This window comes from Zonotrichia leucophrys, chromosome 12, assembly GCF_028769735.1.
Source record: "Zonotrichia leucophrys gambelii isolate GWCS_2022_RI chromosome 12, RI_Zleu_2.0, whole genome shotgun sequence".
Taxonomy (NCBI): domain Eukaryota; kingdom Metazoa; phylum Chordata; class Aves; order Passeriformes; family Passerellidae; genus Zonotrichia; species Zonotrichia leucophrys.
The window spans coordinates 1,626,500-1,651,745 of NC_088182.1; the positions used below are offsets into that span (position 1 = coordinate 1,626,500).

A 25,246-nucleotide genomic window follows, 5' to 3' on the forward strand; every position below is an offset into this window, starting at 1 on the left:
AACCCTCCCTTTTAATTTTTAATTCTTATGGAATTTAGGGGTTTTTTCTTCTTCATTGTTTCTTTGAACTTTCAATGTCTGATTTCATTTATCAGCAAACCTAAAGTTTATTTGTAAAAGCAAATCTCTTTTTCCATTCTCAGGGGCAGCTCTGGATGGCTCTGAAGTGGTTCAGTGCGGGGGGTGTTTGCTCAGGTTTAGCTTTTCTGTTTTTCACATTCTGTGCTGCTTTAGTGTGTGGGTCTGGGCTTCACATCAGGGCATGGTGAGCTCTGTGCACAGAGCAGGGAGACAAAACAATTCCTGCTCCAGCTGGGCACCAAGGACAAATGATCCCAATCTCAGCCCAGGAGCACAAACCCCGTGGGCTGGAGAGAGAAAAACAAGCAGGGTGGGACTGCCTGGGCTAAAGCTGGGATGGGACAATGAACTGCAAGGTGCAAATGGAGCAGAACTGATCCCAGGGACAGAGCCCGTGCCCGGCCGTGCATTTTGGGGCCATTTTGGTTCATCTTGGGTTCATTTTGGGGCCATTTTGGTTCATCTTGGGTTCATTTTGGGGCCATTTTGGTTCATCTTGGGTGCAGCCCTGGCTGGGCTCTGGTGCTGCCCAAGGTGGATCCATGGAGGAGATGCTTTGAATAAATCCCTGCTTTATTCTGTGACTCTGCCCAGCCTCTGCTCTAGGGCAGCCTGCTCAGGGCATCAATGGCAGCGCCAGTCCAGGCTGGCAGAGCCCAATTCCTGCAGAGACCACAGACACTGCAGAGGGAACGTTGCACAAAGCATTCCATGGAAAACCATAGACAACTGGAGTCCTACACTGCCAAAGACTGGAATTCAAAGCAGCAGAATGATGTTTCCCTTTGTTACAATAATTCCAATTCCAGGTATGTAGATTTTTTTAATTTTCTTTTTTTTTTTCTAATTCTGCTTCAAATTGGCACTCGGTGATTGCCAGGAATGAGGAATGGATTGGGTTTTCCACGGTGCTGTGCTCCAGGTCAGCCTGGAAACACGGGAAATGGCAGGTTAATGGCAGTTTAACACCAATTAACAGGCCACTTTATAATAGATTAGCATTCGGAGCCTGTTCAATGGGTAATTACAATAATTAACTCTCGGAGCTTGCCTGCACTTGTGAACAGAAATTTGGTGCCTCTGTTTACTCTGGAAAGGCAGTGCAGGAGCAGCCATGGATCATTTGGAGTGCTGGAGCCAGGCGGGATGGCAAGGACACTAAATTTGGGGTTGCACTTGAAAAGTGCTCACAGGTGACATCCCCAGGTGGAGGGGACTCTGTCAGGGACTGTTCCAGCCCTGGCTGAGCACAGCTGAGATTTAAGGTGTTGCACCTGTGCTGCAGAGCAGCCTCTGCACCCCTGGCCTCACACTGATGGATTTCCCACTCCTCAGCCGGTTCTTCTCAGCATTCAGCACAATAAATCCCCTCCTGTTGGGAGCACTGATGGGGAGGAGTGTTTGAGCATCCATCCCGGTGCTCAGAAGAGCTCAGCATGCAGCAGGATGGTGTTCCAAATTCCTGGGGAAAGCTGAGAATCCTTCAGGAAATGCAGTGGTTGCCTGTGGGGCTGGAATGAGGGCAGGGATGGACCTGCTGGCTCTGGGAACAGGACTCTGCTCACCTTGTGCTGCTGGGTTAAAGGTTGTAAAGCCTTTGTAATTCTTGAGTTCCTGTTGAGTTGACGCATCTCATTTAATTTCACTGACCTTATCTCTTAAATACTGTGAAATCTGCTGAGAAATGCTAAAAGTGAGCTCCAGTTGTGGTTATTTTTTAAATATTCAGGCAGTGGACAGAGCTAACACAGCAAATGTAGCCTCTGTGTGTGTGTGGCTTCACTCCTGCATTGATTAAACAAATTAATAAAACCACTGGATCATGAGGCACCTGCATTAATTAAATCAATTAATAGAACTACTGGATTGTGAGGCACCAACCCTGGGGAGCCACAATCCAAATCCCATTTCCTCTGGGGGATGGATTCCAGTGTCATCCAGGAACCGGGATCTGTTCTGGCAATGGGGAAAAAGAGGTTCAAAATCAGAACTGGGATTTTAAGTAGAATTGCATTGCTCAGAGTGTGGGGCTGGACTTTTGTCCTCCAGGTGCAGCAATGGGCCGGGCCAAAAGCCATTTGGGGAAAAAGAATTTGGCAGAGAAATGAGAATAACTGGTAAAGCTGAAGAAGGGCTCAAAACTCCTCAGTCCAGGGGGTGAGAAACCTCAGCCTTGTTCAGAAAATTGGAAATTTTTTTCCTTTCAACATTAATGAAATCTTCCTTTTCCTTCTCCTGCCTGTTGCAGGACCTTCCCTTGCTGCTCAGCAGAAGGGGAACCCTCTGCAGAGCCTCTTCAATCACCACAAGTCCTGCAGGCACTCTGGGGGTGTGCAGCAGCTGTTGGAGAGCTCAGCTGCCTCCTTGTTACTCACCCCTGGCTCTTCAGAGCCAATCTCTCCCCGTGGGTGTGTCAGAGCACATTTCCCATCCCGAGGTGCCCTGGATGAGCTGGAGATGGGTCCTGGCCTGGCATCACTGCTGCTGGGGAGGAGCTGCTGCTCTGGGGCTGGAAAAGGAGCCAATTCCAGCTGTTCTCAGCACCAGCTCTCTGGCACTGGAGTAATAAAGCAGCTCGTGAAACAGGGAGATCTTTGTGAAGCACTTCCCAGAGGAGCAGGGCAGCTCCTGGATGCAGGTGAGCAAAGGCTGCAGAGGTGGCACAGGTTATTAACCCTTAATAACCAATGTTTTATATTCCATAGATCAAGCATTGCGGTTTGGAGTGCTGTCCAGGGAGGGTAACACCTCGGACCTCTGAGCCCTTGCTGTGATAAAAAGCTGCAGACAAAACTCCCCAACAAATGTCTTCATAATACTTAACATTCAAGGGAGCAAAAGGAGAATAATGAGCACTGCAGCCATCCCAGGTCAGTAATTACCGCCGTCATTATTAATTTTCCAGAGCAATCTCGTCAAATGAGTCATTATTATCTCAATTCCTTAGCCAGGACTGATTGATTCTTTCTCCCTGTTGTGACTAATTCCATATAATGTCTGAGTACAATATAGAACTATAGAGGCAGTGTAATTCTGAGGCAGGATAATTCCAAATAACCAAATCCCTCGCCTTCAGCTCTGTTTAGATCCAATGCTTTATACTACTTAATTGAAATAAATACCCCAATGCTGTCACTCCCTGCTCTCCACAGGCCCTGGAATGCACTGGAGACAGGGATCCCTGTCAGCCTGGGCCATTCCCTGTGTGTTCCAGGGCTGGGTCTGTGCTGGCACCAGGCAGGAGCTCCCCCAGGAGCAGCAGCTGTGGTCTGAAGGAAATGCTGCTCATCCTCAGCTTTTCCTGGTGGTGATTTTGACCATTTTTAAGGAAGGTTTTTTGTTGGTTTGTCTGTCTGTGAAGGGTTTTTTTGGAGGAGAGGCTATAAGTGATGTTTTTTTAGCTCTATCCATTATTCTGTCTGCAGCTGAGTGTCAGCAGCCCTGAGCATGAAGAAGTTCAGTGCAGGACAAGGGGAGGTTGGCTGTGGGGTGGAATGTGGCTCCTGCCTCTCTGGAAAGGGTGAGCACAACAATTACCTTTCCTTCAGAGGAACTGGAAGCTCAGTCCTTGCATTCCCTTGAGCTGCAGGGAAGGGAAGGAGGAGGAGACCGCAGCTATTTTACAACTCTGACCTTTCTGTCTCCCAGACTTCAAACACGACCAGACTGGAGAGGGAAAGGAGGAGGCTGCAGAGCCAGGGGGAGCAGCTCAGGGGCTGTCAGGGGAACCCTCAGCACTGCAACTTTTATTAAAAAAAAAAAAAAACAAACAAACAAAAACCAAAAACCAGTGTTTTTCAGAAAAAGAACCAGAAGAAACGATGGTTTCATCCTGAACCACGGGCAGGGGTGAGACACTCCCTGTCCCTGCTCTCAGCCTTGGCTTTGCCTCCCCAAAACCAGCCCTGCCCCAGCCTCCTCCTCCTGCCTGCAGGGATTGTGCCCCTGCTGACATTTAGGGATATTGGTGTGGGTTGCTCTGGACTGCGCTGGGAGAATTAAAGATATTGAATTGGACAGTAAATAAAGGAGGAGAGGTCACTGCCACCCAGCACTCCTTTATTTCTGGTTATTTATTGAGGCAGTTCCATATTGAGTCCATTAGTGCTGAGTTCAAAATTCACTTCAGAGCCCCTGGGAGCAGAACTTGGCTGTGCCCTGAGCCTCTGCCCTGGTGGGTGTCAGGATGGAAATCCAGCAGGGTTCTGCCTGCAGCAGGGATTGATGTTGGCATTCAGGCAGGTCCAGCCAGCCCTGGGTCGCCGTGTGCCCAATGGCTGTGTCCTGTCCTTTCCTCAAGGTGTTAAAATGTCATGATTTCCAGATTTTAACAGGAACACCCCATAATATTGTGCCACCTTCTTGGAGGTGTCTCTGCTGTAAATTCCTGCTTTTTCTGATGTTCCTCCCTGCATTCAGCCAGCAAGAACAAACTGAGAGGATAATTGTACATATTATTTCTCTTATTCACAGTAAAAACAACACCCTGTTGATCGCTGTTAATTAGATATTTCCTGGGCTTGAGATGCTGAAATGAAAGCAAACCTTGAGCTGATGGGAGGCTCCTTTTGGGCACATGGAGCCCAGTGCTGGATCAGAGGTGGCTGGAATTCGCCACAGATGGGCCAGAGCTGGTGACACTCTGGTGCCCCAGAGCAGGAGCTGACCTGTGCCCAAACCCCTCCTGCACCCAGGCCTGAGCAGCTCAGCTGGAACCAGTGGAAAACTGCCTGCTCAAGGATGGATTTGTAGGGAAAACAAGCTGAGGTTTGGCTTGGTACAACCTCCCCCCACACTAGTTCTGGTATTACAACAATCTGAATATCAGTTAAAGTAAATGTAACTTCTTGCACCCAGCCAAGCTGGGAGATAAATCTCTGTGTTTTTATAATAAATGTACTTTATGGCAATCACCATATGCTACCTCTGGTCCTGTTTGGAGTGTAAATCATAACAAATGTGGATCCTAAAATGCTTTATTGTCTTTTTATGGCCACATACGGCTGCTGCTCCTTCCATTTGTGATTAATTTTTTTAATGGTTCCCCTTAGAACCCAAAAAATAATTAAAGCTAATGAATACTCTGTGGTGACAGTAAAGGAAGGAGCATATTGCATCTCTCCTCACTCCCAGATCTGATCAAAAGCGGGCTGGAGCTGTGAAGTTGTGACACTGACATTTTGTACTGAGCTGCCGACCACCTCCTGAGACCAAATGATGACTTTGGGGAAGAGCAGGAATTAGAGTTTGCATTGTTTCACAGCAATAGTGCTGAGAGGGTGGAATCAAAAGCAGTTGAAGTCACAATGTTTATTTCTTAGCCAATCCTCTTTAAAGAATCAATCCAAGATGTAAAGGACTTTAAGACAGATTTTTTCCCTTTGTCCTTGCCCCTGGCTGCATGAAATGAGATATTTTATGCACTGTGACTGGCCAAATACTGATTTCAACCCAGAGCAGAGCCCCTTTTCCTTTGCAAGGCTGCAAGCCACAGGTCTGTGTGTCCTTCCAGGCTGGGCTCCCTGGCTCTGGGAGCTGCAGAGAACCAGAGGAAATGCCCAGGACAGCCCTGGCAGAGCCTCCCCAGTGCCATTCATGCCCCCTCACTCCAGACCCAGAGCTGGGGCTCTGCTGCCTCCCAGGCAGGGCTTATCTGCCCTCCAGAAACTCTTGAGTTTGATTTCTTGGAGTTTGATTCCCTCTTGAGTTTGATTCCCTTGTTTTTCCCCCTCCAGTTCACTTGGGTGTTGAACTTCTGCATGTTCTGCATGGGAGCACAGCCAGCGTTGAGCACTGCTTAAAAACCTTTAAAATTCACTTCTCAAAACTAATATTTATCTGTAAAGGCTGTAATTAGAGTGTGGGGGGTGTTGCTGTGCATGTTCCTCTCTCTGGGCTTCCTGCAGCTCCCAGCAGCTTTGAACTGAAACTCGAGGGGAATAATTGACAGCCAAGTGCAGGCCTGGGGTTAAAGTGTCAGTGCTGCAGGAGGAACCTCAAAGGTCCCATCCCCTGGGGGACTGGCCAGGGCTGCAGCTGTGGGGACAGATGGAAAACAAACTCCCCAGGTAGCTCCTGGCATGGTGCCACCTCCTCCCTCACTGCTGGGTGTGAGCACACGGGGCTTGGAACTCACTGGGAATTTTCCATTGCTGCTTTTCAGGCCCTGAGTGACACTGGCTCCTTCCCCTTCCTTCCCCTTCCTTCCCCTTCCTTCCCCTTCCTTCCCCTTCCTTCCCCTTCCTTCTCCTCCTCCTCCATCGCATCTTCAGCCTTTCTGCCCTCCCAAATTCATGGCCAGTTCCCAGTTACATCAATAAATAATTTTCTTCTAGAACGGCTTCTATTACAAAACCAAGCAAATAAAGGATAATTAGGAATTACCATCATCTGCAGAGCTGGTGGGAGAAGGAGTTGCCTTGCAGTTAAGTCACTGGTAGAGCCCTAAAATTGAATCCCACCTTATGAATTCCAATTTGACATCTTAAGCTGGATATTCCTGTTTCCTTTTAATGCTTTATGTTGATTCATTTCTGGTTATGAGAGTTTTAATTGGTTAAGTCAATTTGTTTTGCAAGATAAAACCAGAGCTTTAAGAAAGCACTTTTTGATTTGCAAATGTTCATTCCAAAGGGAGAACTATTTATAGTTAAAACCTGAAATGTATATGGAAAAGGGTCATTGAAGTCAATGTCAAGGTGGTCAAACTTTACTGTCCTGGCTTCTTTTAAAAAAAAAACTTTGAGGACCATAAAGTTGCCATTTTCTGTAGTAGGTTCCCCGTGAGCTTCCCCCTGTACAGTTGTACAGTATCATGAGTTAAAGTGAACCAAATTAAACTGTTGTGGCATATAAAAACAGCCAACAAAGGCAGGCAGCTTTTTTTCCTGAACCCCCTGAGATTTATTCTGACAGTTTGCAACTCGATGAAATGGATAATGGAAGTCCCTTGTCACAATAACTCAGCTTTAAATGTATTGTTGGATTAATAGACTCAGTTATCCACTCTTCCAAGGAGAAAAATGACTTGTGGTTTCAAATCAGGCCCCCACTCGTGGCATCCCATCAAATTAGCCAAACAGGCCAAATTTACACTCCTGGCAGAAGCCAGGCACTCTATGAGTTGTGTCATAAAAATGGGTTTATTTATTTTTCATGATTTCCAGTTGCCATGGCAGCAGCTGTGGGTGACACAGGGGGGTGGCCGTGCATCCCCAGCGTCAGGAGTGGCACCTGGTGATGGATGTCCCTGTCCCCTGCTCAGGTGTCCCCTGGCACCCCTCTGCAGCAGCCCATTGAGGGAGGGAGCTCACTGGGGATGGGGCACACCTGGGAAGGGCTCAGGGCTGGTTTCCTCTGCTGAAGCCTTTCCTTCCTGGGGCTGTGAGCATTCCGGGGCCTGTGGAGCATTCCTGGGATTTGCTCTCACACACCTGGGAAGGCTCAGGGCTGGTTTCCTCTGCTGGAAGCAGCTCTCTGCCTTTCCCTGGGGCCTGTGGAGCATTCCGGGGCCTGTGGAGCATTCCTGGGATTTGCTCTCACACACCTGGGAAGGCTCTCCAGGCAGAAACCACCTTGGCCATGGAACAGCTCCTTCTGCCTTCCCTGACAGCTCAGTGGAGCTTTTCCTCTTTGCTCTCACACACCTGGGAAGGCTCTCCAGGCAGAAACCACCTTGGCCATGTCACTCCTCCTCTCTTGTCCTTGCCCTGAACAAGCTCAGTAGAGGATTTCACTCTTTGCAAGGCCGTGGCTCAGCCCTACAGAGCCAGACACAAACCCCTCACTGGCACAGGTGCCCACAGCAGCTGGGGCTGCCCCTGGGCCCCTCAAGTGTCCCAGGCCAGGTTGGGCCTTGGGGACACCTGGGATGGTGGGAGGTGTCCCTGCCCATGGCCTTCCCAGGTCTGGAAGGGTTCTCCATGTGGCTGTGTGGAATTGGTGATGGGAGCACTCAAAGGACCCTCCTAGGAGCAGCACAACTGCTGAGCTCAGCACATCCCTGAAGTGCAGGGAACGGCTTTTATTCTAAACTGTGGCCATGAAACAGGAAAAAGCTTCTGCCTTTTGATTTTTGCCTTTAACATGTTAAAGCAGAAGCACCTGCTGCCTGCTGGGCTCATTAAATATGTCTTTTTATTTTCATAAATCACCAGGGTAGAATTTGAATTATTTACTCGGTAAACTCGAGGCTACATTCATTTACATTCTCCAAGGTTTTTGTGCGTTAGCTTTGGAACCTTTTTCTTGCCACCTTTTGTTCAGTGCCCACCTCGGCTCCCCAGGCAGGATCCCTCCCCTTGGTGACTGCAGGGGTTTCGTGAACTTCAAAAGCAGAAATGTCAGGCACACGCAGCCGTTGTGCCGCCGCTGAATTATGGATCGGAATACAGCACATCAAACATTCAGGATTATTCACTTGTGGGTCTTTGCTTGGTAAAGCAATAAAAATCCCTGCGTTTCTCCTTTGCTAAGATGTGGGGTGGTTGTTTTACATGCTCCAGAGTAATGTTAGCAGGGGTGTGGGGGGATGTGGAATATTTTTTTTTTAAGCGAGGCACTTCAATCAAAGCTTCACTCTACTGTAAACCCAATTAGCTCCAGTCTGCCAAGTCAGCTAGAATGTGTGTGAGGCTATGAATAATTGCTAAACTCGGGCTTCATTCTATCTAGGAAGTACCACGAGGCTTTTGTTAGCCCCAGATAAACGCCCTGCACTTGGCTCTGAGGTTCCAGCTGAAAACACACGTTCAGAGCCCATAAATGTGTTTGAGCAGGGCTCTGTGTGTGGAGAGGCTCTGCTGCCTTTGCTCTGGAGCAGATCCTGGGCTCTCCAAACACTCAGGGATGGTGCCAGGAGCTGAAGTGGGGCAGAGGGAGAGGTTCCATGGCTCTGCTCAGGTGGCTGCAGACCAAGCCCATTTCTGCAGGAAAAGTCGCTGTGCCCTCCAGGAGGAAGGGCTGGAAAATGAAATGATCCAACAAAATGTGTGGGAAATGGGTCACCTGCTTTGGGGGAGGGAGTGCACAGGGTGTTCAGGTGAATTTTAGGTGCCACGTGCTGCTTTGTGTCAGTTTGGACACGGTTCCACAGCTGGGATGGGAATTCAGGCCCTGGCGTGGGGCAGTCAGGGCTCTGGGCTCTTGGAGGAAATCCTGGGCAAAGAGGATCTTTCAGAAAGTCTCACGGTGACAGGGGTGGCTCTGAGGAGCAGCTGACACCTGAGAACAGAGCAGCATCCACAGGGACAGGGCTCTCTTTAAATAGAAGAAATGTCTGGAGAGCTGTGAGACTCCCAGACACCGAAATCCAGAGGGAGATTTTAATCTTAGCTCGTGCTGTGGGCTAACCTAAAAAACACATGCACGGCCCAGTTCCTGTGGAAAATGTATTACATTGTCACTGCTGCTCCTAAATCTGGGTGTGAGCAGCCCCACAGAGCCCAGGCAGGGTGGGTGGGTGGCTCTGGGGGCTCCTCCAGCACCACACAGTGTGGGAATGCAGGGCAGCCCTCAGAAACACCAGGAGCTTCCAACAGTACTGCTGTTAATAATTAGGGGCAGGAGAAATTTTATTTTCATTTATTTGAAGTGCTGGCCCATCCAGGGCTGCCTGTTCAGAGCTGTGCAGGAGGTCCTGCTCCTCTGCAGAGCTCCTGCAGCAGCTTTAATATATACAATTTATATATTTCTATATTTAGATATATTTATTTATATATATCAATATAAAATATAAATATATTTTATATTTTATATTTAATTTTTATACTTGTAAATTTATATATTTAAATATAACTATATATTTATGTATTTATATCTTTAGAGATATATTTATATATAGATATTTTAAATATATGTTTTATATATTTTTATATATATAAAATTTATATATTTTTACCGTTATATGGTTTTATATACATTTTACATATTTACATATATGTACATGTATTTATGTTTATATAAATATATATCAATGTTTATATATTTTCTGTTTATATGGCACTGCTCAGGGTGAGTTTTTCCAATGCTTTGCAATTGAAAGGACACTCAGAGCCTAACTCAGGTTGGGTTATGTGATGGGGACTGGATTGAATGCTCTTAGCTCGGTGCTCTCTGGCTGAAGACAACTCTGGGATGGGAGAACATGTGCGAGCTATTTCAGAAGATTTACATGTACAGAAATAAGGGGTGCTTTAGGTGCAACTACAGGGATTCAGCTGCAGTTCTGCATTGGGCATTGCAGGGTGGAATGATCCTGGAATTCCAGCTGGAAGTGATCCTGTAGTAAGGGGCTGCAAGGGGGAGGGTCAGTGGAGAAACCCCTGTCCTGTCCCTGTCCTGGAGCATCCCTGGAGCAGACAGGCTCCTGCCAGGAGTCCCAGAGATGGATTTTGCAGCATTTTGTTGGATCGCAGCATTTAGGATCAGTGCATGGAGCACTGTGTGCTGGGCTGGGAGGAGCAGGGGGAGCAGGCACAGGCAGCCCCGGGTCTGTGCACAGAATTCTGGCACTGGGCTGGCACTGGTGGCCAGGTAAAGTGTGGATGGCACTTTGTGTGCCTGCTGAGGCAGAGCTGGGGTTTGGGGCCCATCAGGAGCCATGGGGGGGTCCCTGCAGGTGCAGAAGCCCCAGGCTCTGCTGCAGCATCCCTGCCCCTTTTGGCAGGCAGAGCTGCTCTGGGGCAGCACAAACGGGACAAGGTGGAGCCCGGGGAGCCCTGGGGAGCTGGCAGGGGTGGCAGTGGTGCCAGGGCTCTGCAGGAGCCAAACCCCGAGTGCTCCAGCCTGGCCCTGCTGTCCCAGGGGAAGGACACGCTGTGGCCACTCGTCACCTTTAGTGGCTCCACACCACTGCAGCTCACAGCCAATTAATTTTATGAATCCTATTTGTAGCTCCTGTTCCTCCTTATATAATCCTCATTTGTTTCAAATGAGCAGAGAGTGTGCCCCTGAGATTCTAAACATACCTCTTTATTAGTTGAAACAGAAACTGTTACCTACAGAAGCTAAACTTAGCACTAATGTACGAAATGAGATGAAGAGTTCCTTTGAAATCCCCTCCCAGGTGTTCGATAACGGGGACTGTGCTGGGAGGGGAGCAGGGGACTGCAGAGGGCTGGGAACAGCACTTCAGTGATCTCTTGGATTTATTTCTCCAATAAGAAACAGATTAAACCCCAAAATGCAGCTTTGGGGGGTGGGTGCGTAGCAATCCGTCCTGCTCCCCCAAATGTCACAGTCAGCAAGGCTGCCCTCGGGATCTCAGGAGCAGTTTTACAGCTGATAACCCCATTGGAATGGGCTTTGTTTCTGTCACACCACAGTGTCTCACACTGCTGAGCTTGCTGGGTGCCCTGGCTGGGTTATGGGTCTCCCATCTCCAAAATTCCCTTCCAGCCTGGGGGTTCCTCTCCCAAGGATATTCCTGTACAACCCAAAGTGTGAGAGAACCCAGATTGTTGGAGGTATTGAAGATTTTAACGAGCCAAGCTGGAAAATGTTCATCTTTCCTAAAAGCAGAGTTAGAGAGCACGAGGAGGAGGGAGAGGGAGTAACAATGGCACAGCCCAGGGAATTCTGGCTGGGCTGAGCTGTGGCTGTGGCTCCCTCCAAAATCCCCATCCACAACTCCTGCACAGGGCGGGTGACACATTGCTTGGACATCCCAGGAGGATTTTTCTCCAGACTGCAGCTCCTGGAGGGCCTGGGTTCAGCCACCCCTGGGCTCATTTTCTGTGCCACAGCCAGAAATGAGGAAGAGCAGAGGTGATCTCTGGGATTTCTGCACTGGGAGAAGTGGGGCTGGGGAGAACTGGGGGTGAGGGAGAGCTGGGATGCCCCAGGTTTGGAGAAAGAGGCTTCTTTAGGGATTTTTGTGGATGTTTTAGCAAGGTGGTTTTTGCCATCCTCCTGCCCAGCTTACAGCTGGCTCTGTGTGTGTGTGTCAAAGGCAAATTCCTGACTTCCCCAAGCAGCTCTTCCTGCAAAAGCTGCTACTTGAATTAAGTTGCAGGAGTGTAGATGAGAAAAAAATTACTTTTCCTCTGAGGAATATGAGGATGTTTGTCAATTCCTCTCCATTAGGAGCCCGGTGCACTCAGGGCAGAGATGAAAAGTGAGGATCAGATGAAAGGATGGCAGTGATCACTCAGGTGGCTCAGAGATGTGACACACGCTGTCACCATGGAGACCCCAGCACTGGGGGCACATTTGGCATCTCACTGCTCTGGCATTGCTAAACCTGCCTGTGCAGAGGTGCCCACCAGGCCTGGAATGGTTCTGGATCACTGGCAGCCATAAATTGATCAGATGGATATTATGGTTTTGAATCCTGGGGTTATCCCAGGTGTTTCCATCTGCAGGGGGTGGAGTTCAGGTGTTCTGGGGTGTGTGGCTGCTCAGGAAGCTGGCTTTGGCTGCTGCACAAAGCAGGATAACATTTGCTGTGGCTTACCCTACATTCCTTGTATTTTCAGGTGTCTGTACACTCATTTTCCTGGATTTCTCACTTGGAAAGCCTCTGTGTTGCAGTACCTGCTCCCAAGGTGGGTGGGCCCAGCCTTAACAAAGCTTTAAGCCAAGAAATACAATCAGATGTAGATTTTTAGCTTATCTTTACAATCACCCACATGTCTGGATATGGCTGGAATTTTGAAGGAGTTGGATGGATCCAATCTCTGATGGATTCAGGTGCATTTCCTCCTTCAGGGCTGGCAGCAGAAAGGTGGCTGTGGCTTTAAATGACATTAAAATGTGGCTCCCATCCTCCTGTGTCCCTAAAACAATTTAGTGCCACTGTAATTATTAGCATTCTCATTAAGAAGAGTTTAGCTGAAAACTAAGACACAAAGACGCAGTGACTTCATCAGAGCGAGCAAATCCAGATAAAGCAGGTTCCTAATTCACTTCCATGCTTTCAAATAAATCCTCAGAGCATCAATTACTGTATCTCTTGTAAAGCAATTACTATCAGCCCCCATTGCTCCCCTTTACACATTTTAATTTCATCATTATTTTTGCTTTAAAATACAGGGTAAGGAATTTCACAGCTCCTCAGGAAGAACTAAAGCAGACAACAACAACAAAAACCCTGCAAAAGCAGAAATTACTTTCTTTTGTAATCAGGTTGATTAGACTCGTGTATAATCATACACAGCAGGTGGGAAGATTAACATTTCACTAATTCCTAGTGGTCATTACTGCAAGGAAATTTAATCTGCAGAGTTCACAAGGATTGCAGTTGCATGCTGGTAAAGCTCATTTAAAAGACAGAGCAAAAACAACACAACTTTGTGTTCTGGAATCCAGTTTTGCTCTGAACTCTTTTGGCCTGCAGGCAATACACATACACCAGGATCTTCTACTTAATTGAGAAATAGATTTGTATTGATCAGGCCCACTTAACAAGCACATTCAGAGCTGTTCCTGCTCTCAGTTACTGGGGTGGGGAATGCAGGCAGACCCCAGAGGCTCGAGCTACCTGATAAAATTGATATTTTTACAGCAATTGCATTTTTCTCTGTGGGGGCTGCACTAGTACACAACACTGAGAGTCACTTCTCATATTTGGATCAATTCAGAATAGTTCTGCTGAAGTCGAACAACTTATTAATTTCTTCCTATGAAAACAAAAAGTGACATAATTATTATGATCAGGTTCTGCTTCACTAACCTGGACGTGGGTTATTCCAAAATGAAATGCCCAGCAGCTCTGGTCATGTGCCATCCCTGCACCTCTGATCTGTGCCCTCCTTATTCCTCAGTGCTGCAGCCCGGGGTGGTCTGGCACGGAGCTGGGAATGCTTGAAGGGAGATGGGATGGGCAAATCGGGGTGACTGCTCCGCTCTCCCCTCGTGTGGGGTCTCTGGAATGAGCCGGGAGATGAAAGGGCAGAGGGAAGGCAGAGCTGAGCCCAAACCGGGCAGGGTTTCTGGGTGGGAGGTGGAATTGGGAATTGCGGGGCATTACTGAGTTCAGGGTGACCCCGACGTCTGGGAATGATTGTGTGATAGATGAGTAATGTGATGATTGACTCTCACAATTAACACATAAATATCATGGATATAAGTTAAGAAAAGTTTATAGATTTATAGTGATGTTGTACCCCTCACGTGGTTATCAGGGGACAGCTGGGAGGGCTGGCTTGTCACTGTGGAATATCTGACCTGCAGTCAGGATTTGAGGAAGAGATCTCCACCACTGGACAGTGAAGAAGGGGCTGATGGACAGAACTTTGGGAGGGGTTAAAGGGTTAAAAAGGGAAAACCTCCATTGTGAGGGGGCTGAGCACATGGCAGGGAAAACCTTTTGCTCCCAGTGCTGTACCCTTTTTTCTCTATTCAGGCTTCTGTTGTATTTTTGATAAGGTTTAATAAACCTTCCTAAACTATGACAAGTGAGGAGCAATTTCTCACAATTGGCATCTGACTCCCATGATTCAGAAGGCTGAACAACTGCTTTATTAAAACCATACTATATTACATTAATACTACATTATAACTATACTAAAGAGAACTATACTATACAAAAGACACTAAAGAAAAACCTGTGACTGCCTGAGACAGCCAGGACTCAGCTTTGAGCCACTTGGCCAAGGGAACAAAACAACCTCAGCAGAATCCAACTGACCAATCCCTTCAGGTAAACAATCTCCATAACACATTCCACATGTGCAAAAACGACAGGAGCAGAGAATAGAGATAAGAATTGTTTTCTCTTCTTTTCTCTGCTTCTCCAGGAAAAATCCTGAGAGAGAATTGTCTTTCTGTTCAGGAAATGTGAATGCCACAGGGCCTGGTTCCTTGTGCTGCCTCTCCTGCAGATCCCAAGGCACAAACCCATCAGGAAGCTGGAGAGGGATGGGGAGGAGGAACTCAAACTGGATTTGTTGGATTTGGCTGGAATTGGGTGCTATTCCCACAGATAAAAACATCTCCCTCCAAACAGAGCCAGAGGCCTCTGAGCTTGGTTTGATTGAACATCACCGAATTTCCTTCCCACAGAAAAGCAGGCAGTGGGAATGAGGGGGCCCTGAAGTTGAGAATGTTCCACCTTTGGGTTAAAGAGATGCCCAGGAGCCTCGTGGGGAGCCCAGAGCCAACAGGATAATGTCAAGGAGCTGACACTAACGAGGATAACAAAGTTAATGAGCAAACAATGAGGCAAGTTAGGCCATCAAATGCACAGTTAACAGCCCCCCTGAATCACCAGGATGTGCTGCTTTAACGATGCTGTTGTGGAAGAGATGGCCCTGAGCTATTTCAGACCACGTACACTGAATTTTGGCTGACGCTTATCAGTTTATATGCAAGGAAATTTATGGCACGGAACTGAAATGAAACAGTGCTTTGGACAGGGAAAAATGGATTGCAGGTGCAAACAAGCATGAAATGAAAATCTACTAATGAGTTTCCATTAGCAGCTAAATACATAATCGAATAATTTTTAGCCAACATAGAGCAATGAGAAAATCAATTTATTCCTCCTAAGTACTTCTCTATGGATTGATGCTCTAGCACAGCTCAGGCTGGTTTTGTTAAGTGAGAGCAGAGCTTGGGATTCAAAGCAGAGCGTGGGTTTGCTTCTGCTGAGTATGAATGGAATGTATTTTCCTTGGAAACTCTTAAATAATATAAGGTAAAATATATATAATGATATATCTTAGTTAAAATGGAGCATTTCTATCTGAAAGCTTCAGAATAAAACATTCCAGGGAAATGGACCAGCGCTGGCATGTAATAGACTCAGAAATGTCCATTAGTGCAGCAAGGCTTGTTCTCCACTGCTCTTGAAGCAACAGGGCCCTCAATTTCCTTTATTTTTGCCTTGAACAGCCTCTGACCTGGGTTCTGTTTGCCTGGTGTTTCATGCCTGATTCAATGAGGGGAAATATTTTCCTCGAGGCCCTGGCACAGCTGTGGCTGCCCCTGGGTCCCTGGCAGTGCCCAAGGCCAGGCTGGGACAGCAGGAGGTGTCTCTGCCACGCACTGTGGGATGGGATGAGTTTTAAAATCTCTTCCAATCCAAAGCATTCTGGAATTTCTGTACAAATTCAGTAGAAAGCACATCCCAAAATACCTTGTTTTCCTAAGAACCTGTTTCTATCTGGGAACTGGAAACCAAAATGAGCTGTAAATTGTCTGGATATGGCTGGAATTTCAAAAGCTCATTGAACTCATTTTGTCTAAGAAAATGCCCACATTTTGGACCCATATAAAGGCAATTTCTCATTTCCAGCTGGCTTTGTGTCAAACCTTAGTGTGCTCCGCAGCAGGCAAATGAGGAAATCAGTATTTCCACATCTTTCTGCAGAGCTGGGAGTGCTGGGGGAGCCTGGAGATGCCCAGGAGCTGTCCCTGATTGCACCCACCTGGATGTCCTGTGCAGGTGAGCAGTGGCAGGTGACAAACCAGGACACAAGCAAGCCAAATGTTCATTAGGATACACCCTCCTCACAGCCTCTTCAGCTGAAGGAGTTTATCTTCCTTCCCATCTCCCTCTAAAACTCTAAATGAGAGACAAATAAAAATTTTATCCTTTTCCATAGCCCCTGCCATAACCCCGTGTGTCAGGCAGCATCCTTTATCTGCCACTGCCTGGAAATCTCACATTTTCATTGCCTGGATCACCAGATGCATTCATCAAGCCTGACAAATGCCTCCAAAGCACTAAATCACACCACTCCATCTCAATGGGCTACATAATCATTGTCAGGCTCACCATAAATCTGGGAATATCTCTGTTCCACACTCCAGTATCTCCAGCTTCTAACAGGGCTGAGAAACTGCCACGGGAAAACTGGATCCTAAGTTAAGCTTAGGAGTTTGTCAGTCCCTTAAAAATTTGATAAACTCATGAATTTCTGTCAGGCTGGTTTATTTTTATTAATTTTTTTTTTCTACCCACAGGAATAACTCATGGACTAAGATTTTTTTTTTTTCCAGAATAAGGTAATGTCTTAATAAATACAAAAATATAGAGGGGGAAAACTATTCCCTGCTCTCCTGGGGAGCTGCCAGCTCTGTGGCCTGGCATTCCAGAGGACCACAGCTGCCCAAGGGTGGCACTGGGAGGGGATGGCAATATCCACCTATTCTATCTAGCCAACAGAATATAAACTAGATATCTTATTGTTTAGACAAAGGATTTTTAACAAAACTTAGGGTAATTTATATTGAACGACACTTAAACTTGGAATGAATGAACTCTGATGGCAAGGAATAATAAACTCAATTTGAACAGAATACCAAAGTGATAAAATGTAACTTAAGAGTACTTAGACCTAAACATAGTGAAACTTAACTTTACTTGATGTTATTATCACTCAACTTATTGCAGGTTATTATCTATAAACGTTTTCACTTATTTCAATATTATTAACACAAAAGGTATTGAAAATTTGAACCTATGCTTAAAATGAAACCAGAACGATTTTGCTGAAGGAATTACCAATGGGGTTTGATAAAGCCATAAAATTTGATCATTTTATGAGATTTAGATTTGGGTGCAGGAATGCAGCAGAGCATCCCCCTCTGGCTCTGGCTGGCAGGACCTGCACACCAGGGCAGTGCCAGGACAAAGCTGAGGCCAAAACAGGTCAGGCTTTGGGATTGCTTAAGAAAAGGAGAAGTTGGGCTCTGGACACATGAGGAGAATGCCCTGAGGATGCCATAAATCAGCTGAGCTGGGAGCGCTCCTCTCCTGTGCACTGAAAGCCATGCAAGGGGGACTTGGTAACCTTAATTAACTAACGAGCTCCTGGTTCTGTGTGCAGAGCTGGGGAGGAGCTGCTGCCTCAGATAACCTGGGTTTATCCAGGGGCACACAGATCCTGCCCACTGTGCCATGGACTGCTTTCACTTCCAGGGTTTAAACAGATATTTAAATCACAGAATCGTGGAATGGTTTGGGTAAGAAGGGACCCTAAATCCCACCCAGTGCCACCCCTGCCATGGCAGGGACCCCTCCCACTGTCCCAGGTGCTCCCAACCCTGTCCAGCCTGGCCTTGGGCACTGCCAGGGATCCAGGGGCAGCCACAGCTGCTCTGGGCACCTGTGCCAGGGCTGCCCACCCTGCCAGGGAACAATTCCTGTCCCTTATCCCATCTCCTGTTGCACTCTGGCAGTTTAAATCCATTCTCCTTGTCCTGTCTCTCTATCCCTTGGAAAAACACCCTCTCCACCCTTCTTGTTTTATTTTAAGACAAGTTTCACAGAAGAAACAGGAATGTAAACATTTCCTCTTCAATGCTTCTAACCCAAATTCAGAAGCCTCGTGTCTGTGTGTGGGATTGCTGTGTGGGTACGTAGGAAGTCTTTGTTTTCAGTTCATACATGAATCTTGATGTGTATTTATATGCACCTATTTTCCTACACATTGTGCACAAAGCAAGGATCCCACTCACTGCTCTTGCAGCATTTCCTCAGCTCTCTTCTGAGTGCTATTTATTACATTTTTTTATTTTGAGTCAGGTCAAAAAGGAGACTTGCCTGGGATTTTCACTGGGGTTTTGCCACCCAGTTCCCCCTGAAGCTGAGTGTGTGATTTTGCTGTAAAAAAAAAAAACCCAAAGGAGATGCTGATTTTGCAAAAATGCAAAAGCTGTGCTGCTATCAGTGGGAGCTGTGTCTCTGGAGTGATTAAAGACCAAAGGCACAGGTAGGGAATCAGCCTGGGCTCTGGGCTGAGCTCCCAGAGAGATTCCCTGGCTCAGGTACTTTGGGAAGAAGGCTCTCTCAAATTGCCATGCCTGTGGATAACTTCCACTCCTATTTTCCCCCACCATCACTGATTTACTCAACGTGCTGTATAAACATTTATTTCTTTGAGAACCCCGTTTGCTGTTAGAAAAATGCTCAAAGCTGGGACCTGTTGTGGGAAGTGGCTGCTCCAGACCTGCTGGAACACAAACTCCTCTCTGCTGCTTCCTCAGCGCTTTCCACATAAAGAGCATTTTGGAAGGAGCAGAAAAATGCTTTGTGCAATTAAAAACCCCCAAAAGAGCTTGGGCTGGTAGGATGGAAATAAGGAAATGCCCAAATCAGCTTTCTCTCCTTGGAAGAGAAGCAGAACACAGATGTTGGTGGGTGTTTTGTGTTTTGGGTGGCTCTGTCCTGTCCTTCCTCTGCTCCTTGGCCCTCCTGCTCTGCCCTGACTGAGTGCCACGCTTGATTTACCCAAACAATGGCCTTTGGAGGAAAATGCTGCTTTGCTCAGGGCTGAGGGGTGGCTGAGTCAGGGAAAGCAGCACCTGGGAGTTTTCCTGGGAGGAAAGGAGGTTGTTGTGTCCAGCGTGCTCAGGCCTGGTCCAGCTCAGCCCTGGGAGCTGCTGGTGCTGCACACCCTGTTCAAAACCCCCAAACAACCTCTCTCCCTGCAGGGTGGAACAGGAACTCACATTTTTCCTGATTTCCACAAAGCAACCATTAACCCCAGGATGCACAGCAGCTTTTCCACGTGGGCAGCCCATCCAACCCAGGTGTGATCCAAGTGAAATGTGAATTAATGGATGGGGTGTGGCACTGGCAGGTTTGGGAAGCTGAGCAGAAGGAGATTGTGGTCAATGGGCCCAGAGCACCCCAGGTGTCTTCTGTGAGTCTTTGGGCCAGATTGGATGGGCTTTGGTTCCTGTCAGGGGCTGCACGTGCAAACTTTCACTTCTGTTCTCATCTAAATCAAATCCAGATCATTAAGAGGCAGCTCTGTTCTTGGCACCTGGTTTGTTCTGTTAAAATATAGCTATCTTTTTAAAATTAATAATTATAATAGTAATTTAACTATGTGGAATGCTCACAGTTACTGCTCTGACTTTTCTCATGGAAATAATTGTAATTAAAAGGAAAGGAAGTGACTATTACTGGCCAAATGGAGCCACCATTGATGAGATACAGCTTTTCAGCTGGGCAAAACATTCTGCCTTGCAGGAGCTCCAAGAACAGTTTTATTCCTTTAAATCCAATGATTTTTGAATGAAGAGGATTAATCAGCCACTGCTGAAGAACATTCAGCTGTTCTTTCTGCTGCTGCCACAAGGAACCTCCTCCTTTACCTCTACAAAGAGTTTTTACTGAAGTCCCTGTTTGCTCAAAGGTTTGTGCTGGGAAATTTGTGAGAGGTTGAGGAATTGGGTGTGAAGTGGAGGGCGCTGCATCCAGCCAGGACAAACTGAGTCCACCTGGGGGTTTTGTGCTCAAAAAACAACTCCAGAATTGCTTTCTCTGGGGGCTGGGGCTGTGTAAGAACAAACTACAGCAGGAATAAATGATGAGGTGGGAGGTCTGAGGTGGGCTGGGAGGAGGCAGGAGTGGGAGTGGGGAAAAAAATTGCAATTTTTCCACGGCAGCTGAGCAGTCCCCTGTGTGCAGCCTAATTTCAGAGATGATTGGTGCAGGATTCCCTGCACAGAATCCATTGTTATCTGTGCCCTGCAAAGCCAAGCAAGCCCTGGCTAATTCTGGCTGACCAGGGGTGATTCCGTGGTTACACTGCAGTGAGGGTGGGGACTGGTTAAGGATGGAGTCACATTTCTCTGTGGTTTCCAGGAGAAAAGGAGGGAACAATCCCAAACTCCTCTCCACAACTCCGAGAGCTCAGAACCTGATGAAAACCCACAGCTCACCCAACCAAAGCAGGTAAATGATTTTCAGCTTACTCAAAATCATTCATAGGTTTAGACAAAATTTGTTGGAAAAGTCTCAATGAAAAAGGAAAGAAAATTATCAGAAAAACCAACAGCTTTGAGATGTTTCTGGTTTTGGTTTGAAAATGGTGCTTCCATTTCAGAGGCATGGAACTGACTCCCAATTTAACCAGTCCTGTGGTGTTTAAATTCAATAAAAAGGTAAAACTCGCTTAGAAGCTGGTTTTTTAAAATCCTGCTCTCTCTTTTTTGGAAGCCTGGAAGGAACATAAAATGCAGTTCTCAGCAGAAGGATGTAATTGGGAGGAACTGTAATGGATGGGCTGTGTTTCTCTTTGAAGTTCCCATTGATCAGTGCTGCTGAGCTGATTTTTCTAATCCATAACTCAGGAACATGAAGGAATTGTCACTTAATTCTCTGGGTGTTTGTGTTTCACCTCCTGTGAAAGCAGACTCTGGCCTTGATTCAAGTTGTTCAGTGTAAAGTGGGGAAGAATCACCCAGTTCTAGTGGGGTTTTTTTAATATAAATTTTCCTCCTGTTAGCCAAAACAGTTCTGTGATTTCTTTTTTACGTCTGACTTTGGTGTAAGAAAACTCCATCTAATACCTTCTGCTCCAAGAATGTGCTTTCAGCCAGTGGAGCAGTAATTAAGAGATGATTCCCCCCCTCCTCTCCACTGGAGAGGCAGCTTGTGTTGAAAAACCAACCCTTCACAAGGAGGGAGAACCATCTGTCCTCTCTCTGAGGAAAGAGATCATTTTTGTATGCTCACATTAGCTGAACCTCCGTGCAATAACTCGTTTCCATGAGGATGGACCCACTGGGATGGATTTCCATGGCCCTCATTGACACAGCTCTGATGGCAAAGCTGCCAGAGGAGCTCTGGCCACAGCTGCTGTGGAGATCAGGGAGTTCAGTCAGATCCTTGACCAGCCCTGGGAGAACAGCATCCCTCTGGAATTGTGGATGTGCAGAGAAAATGGTGGTTAAAATGCCACTTGTACTGAGCAAACACCTCGGCATGGCCAGCCACTGCCAGGTCATGATCTCTGAATTTCATTATCTCAGCTGAAACCAAACGCCCTTGGCAGGAATTTCTAAAGAGAAAACATTGAAGACTGAGGGTCTCACATAAATTCCTGCTGGATCCTTGTAAGTTCTGGATATGAGGACTCCTGGCTTGGGGAAAAGGGGGAACACTCAAACCCTGGGGCAGGTACTCGAGTTCCTGACTCTGTTTTGGTAAGAGAAGGAAAAATTATGCTTCTGTTTGAAGAAATGATGGTGATCCAGAATTCAGAATAACAGTCATTAATAAATAATGAGGAGTGTTGTGAAGAAAATGAATTTTTCAAGGACTCTGAAGAACATCTTTGGAGCTGGGGTCTGGAACCTGCAGGAGGTACAACCTTCATCCCACTGCACATCGATCAGAGGTTTGGTAATTAGCTGCTTCTGAAATGTCTTTTGCAGCTGATCTGGTATTAGTGAAATGCTTTGGAGCAATACTTTCCACTGGTTTGTCCTGGTTTCAAGAAAAAGAAGGAAAATTATGATTTGTTTTACCAGCAGTTTTTTAATGTATTTGTAATGTGGGTTTGTCCTGCTGCTTACCCCTGCTTTTGCACCTCTTTATCAAGGACTGACTAATAATTCTTCATAACAGCATTTTGGATGGTTTTGGCATCTAATTTTGCCCAGAACTCTCCTCATCCTTCTCCCTTTTAGAATCCTCTCAAATCCCTCTCCATGCTCAGACACTTGAGGACAAGCTGTGGCCATTGTGTAAGTGCAGAGCACAATCCAAATGGAAATGAAAACAATTAAATATACATGACAAGCAGGTATTTAGACGAGCCTGGATTTCTTAATGGTTCATTTCCACCTTTCAACTAAATTAAATGTTGCTTTCATCTATTTTTAAAGGAATGTCTGTTTTTTGTCAGGAGCTGCCCTTCTCCATCTGCTCCTCAGATGGTTTTGCCTCATCCCAAGGACAGCCCCACTGGCTGTGTCAAAACCAGGAGATTTTTATGGCACCATGGATGGGGATTCACACAAACCAGGGCTCTGTTACCTCCAGGTAAGAAAAGTCCTCTGTAATTAATGATTGTTCCTATTAATGATGTGATCCTGGCACTTATGGCATGGATTTTGGGACCTGCTTCTCCCAGTGCCCCTCAGCAGCTGGAACCTTTGGGGGCTTCAAGTGCTGCCTGTATCAAACCCATTCCTGATAATCCAAGACCCAGCCTGTGCTGTGCTGAAATTCCCACATCCATGGCTGGAATTCTGCTTCCATTTCAACATCTATGGCTGGAATTCTTCCGTTCCCATATTTACAGCTGGAATCGTCTCCTTATATTAGCTGGAATGCCATAAATGGAATGCCTTCCCCTATAATGAATGCTCCATTACCATTCTGCAGCTGGAACTCCCATATAAATGGAATGCTTCCATTCCCATATCTGCAGCTGGAATTCCCATATAAATGGAATGCTTCCATTCCCATATAAATGGCTGAGCAGGATGATAGGAACTGGTCAAGGGGCTCTTGGCAGTCGCTCTGCTCCCATCTTGGGAATCTCATTCTCACTGTCTGAAAATCAGGAACTGGGAAAACAATAACTTAAGGGTTTTTGCCTCTTAATGACAGGTCAAAGGAGGGGAATAATGAGAGAAAAAGTGGCTGTAAAATGCAGCATGTGAAAAGAATATTTGCATTCCCTCTCTCTTTTGGGTGGCTCAAGTGGATGTGAATCACGGGTCTGTCTCCTTTGATGGAACAGGTACTGGGATTGGAATTCTGAGGGAGATTTCATGGATTCAATCCCTCCCATGGGTGTGAATGGGTGCAGGTGTAGGTGTCCTGCTGCCCCTGGGCATCCCTGGCTCCACAGCCTCTCCAGAGGCAGAACTCTGCTGTAACTCCCAGCCTGGGAGATGAATGTCCCTTGGCAGCTTCCCACGAGTCCGTATTGATCAGGGCAGCGCTGCCCTTTTGTTTTGTGCTGAACATCCCAGGGTTTGCAACTGAGACCTGTCAGGGGCTGAGGGACTTAACAGGGCACGTTGGAAGGAGCAGGGCCATAAATTCCCCAGGAATTCACGCCGTGGTGAACGCTGGGGAGGAACAGGCTGCACACAAACGCCCTGCCACGCAAATCCCGATCGATGCGCTGACAAATACCCTGCTGCATCCTGCTGCCTCACTCAATATTTCTGCAAATAAACGGAATTCAGGAGGCAGGGAAAGGCAGAACGTTCCACCTGAAGTGGTGCAGGGATGGGAGGTGTTGTGGAACTAATCAGGAGTGGATGGATGAGCTTTGTGGCTGCCTCGCTGTTTATTTCACATCTCTGCTGCTAAACTGGATTCAAAGGGCTCTAATTGAAAAGGGGCCTGCTTGACATGTGAAGCACCTTTTCTCCAGTGTGTGTGTGCTGAAAAGGCAGTACAATATCTCTTCCTGGGGATAAATCCAGGAATTGACAGGAATCTAGGTCAATACATTGATGCAGGGAACAAGGAACCCTCTTCCAGCAGTTTCCCCCCAAGCCCCAGGACTCCACTGGGCATTGCCCAGCACCTCCATCCTTCCACCAGGCATTGCCCAGCACCTCCATCCTTCCACCAGGCATTGCCCAGCACCTCCATCCTTCCACCAGCACCTCCATCCTTCCACCGGGCATTGCCCAGCACCTCCATCCTTCCACCAGCACCTCCATCCTTCCACCAGGCATTGCCCAGCACCTCCATCCTTCCACCAGCATTCTCCACCTTCCACTGCATTCCCAGAACTCCATCCTTCCACTGGGCATTGCCCAGCACCTCCATCCTTCCACCAGGCATTGCCCAGCACCTCCATCCTTCCACCAGCACCTCCATCCTTCCACCAGGCATTGCCCAGCACCTCCATCCTTCCACCAGGCATTGCCCAGCATCTCCATCCTTCCACCAGGCATTGCCCAGCATCTCCATCCTTCCACCGGGCATTGCCCAGCATCTCCATCCTTCCACCAGGCATTGCCCAGCACACCTTCCACTCCATTCTACCAGGCATTGCCCAGCTTCTCCATCCTTCCACCAGGCATTGCCCAGCACCTCCATCCCTTCCACCAGGCATTGCCCAAGTCACCTCATCCTTCACGGCATTGCCCAGCATTTCCATCCTTCCACTGGGCATTGCCCAGCATCTCCACCCTACCAAGGACTCTTCTGGAGCACCCAGCTCTCTGTGCCCTGCATCTCCCTCAGCTCCTCAGGTGTCTCCAGCTCTCTGTCCTCTGCCACTGTCACCCAGCTCAGCCTCACCACCCCCTCTCCTCTGTGCTGAAGCAGAAGATGGTGTCTGCAGAGGGGCAGGGCCTTCCAAAGGTGATGGCCAAAGTGTTGTAATGTTGGTGGGTTTGCTGGTTGGTGTTGGACAGTGAGGAAAATCAGGAAAAATTAGGTATTTGATGTGCAAAAGGAACTCTAAAGGAGGGTGCCCACAGAAGCTGTGGCTCCCCATCCCTGGAG

The 25,246-nt window shown here is 47.3% G+C and overlaps 1 protein-coding gene across 5 annotated transcripts in view; it reads left to right on the forward strand.

Annotated features, from left to right (window-relative positions):
- Positions 1–1,117: 1,117 nt before the first annotated feature.
- Positions 1,118–25,246, forward strand: part of CRBN (cereblon) — a 56,320-nt gene continuing 32,191 nt past the window's right edge. For 2 of the 5 annotated variants that reach the window (XM_064724120.1, XM_064724121.1), the window contains exons 1-2: positions 20,477–20,713; positions 22,671–22,807. In XM_064724120.1, coding sequence (XP_064580190.1) covers positions 20,595–20,713; positions 22,671–22,807 — 256 coding nt within the window. In that variant the 5' untranslated portion in view covers positions 20,477–20,594. Of the gene's footprint in view, positions 2,720–2,766; positions 2,952–12,557; positions 12,627–19,965; positions 20,172–20,476; positions 20,714–22,670; positions 22,808–25,246 lie in introns of those variants that run through there. The other 3 variants (XM_064724123.1, XM_064724122.1, XM_064724124.1) reach the window with 3 other exon arrangements.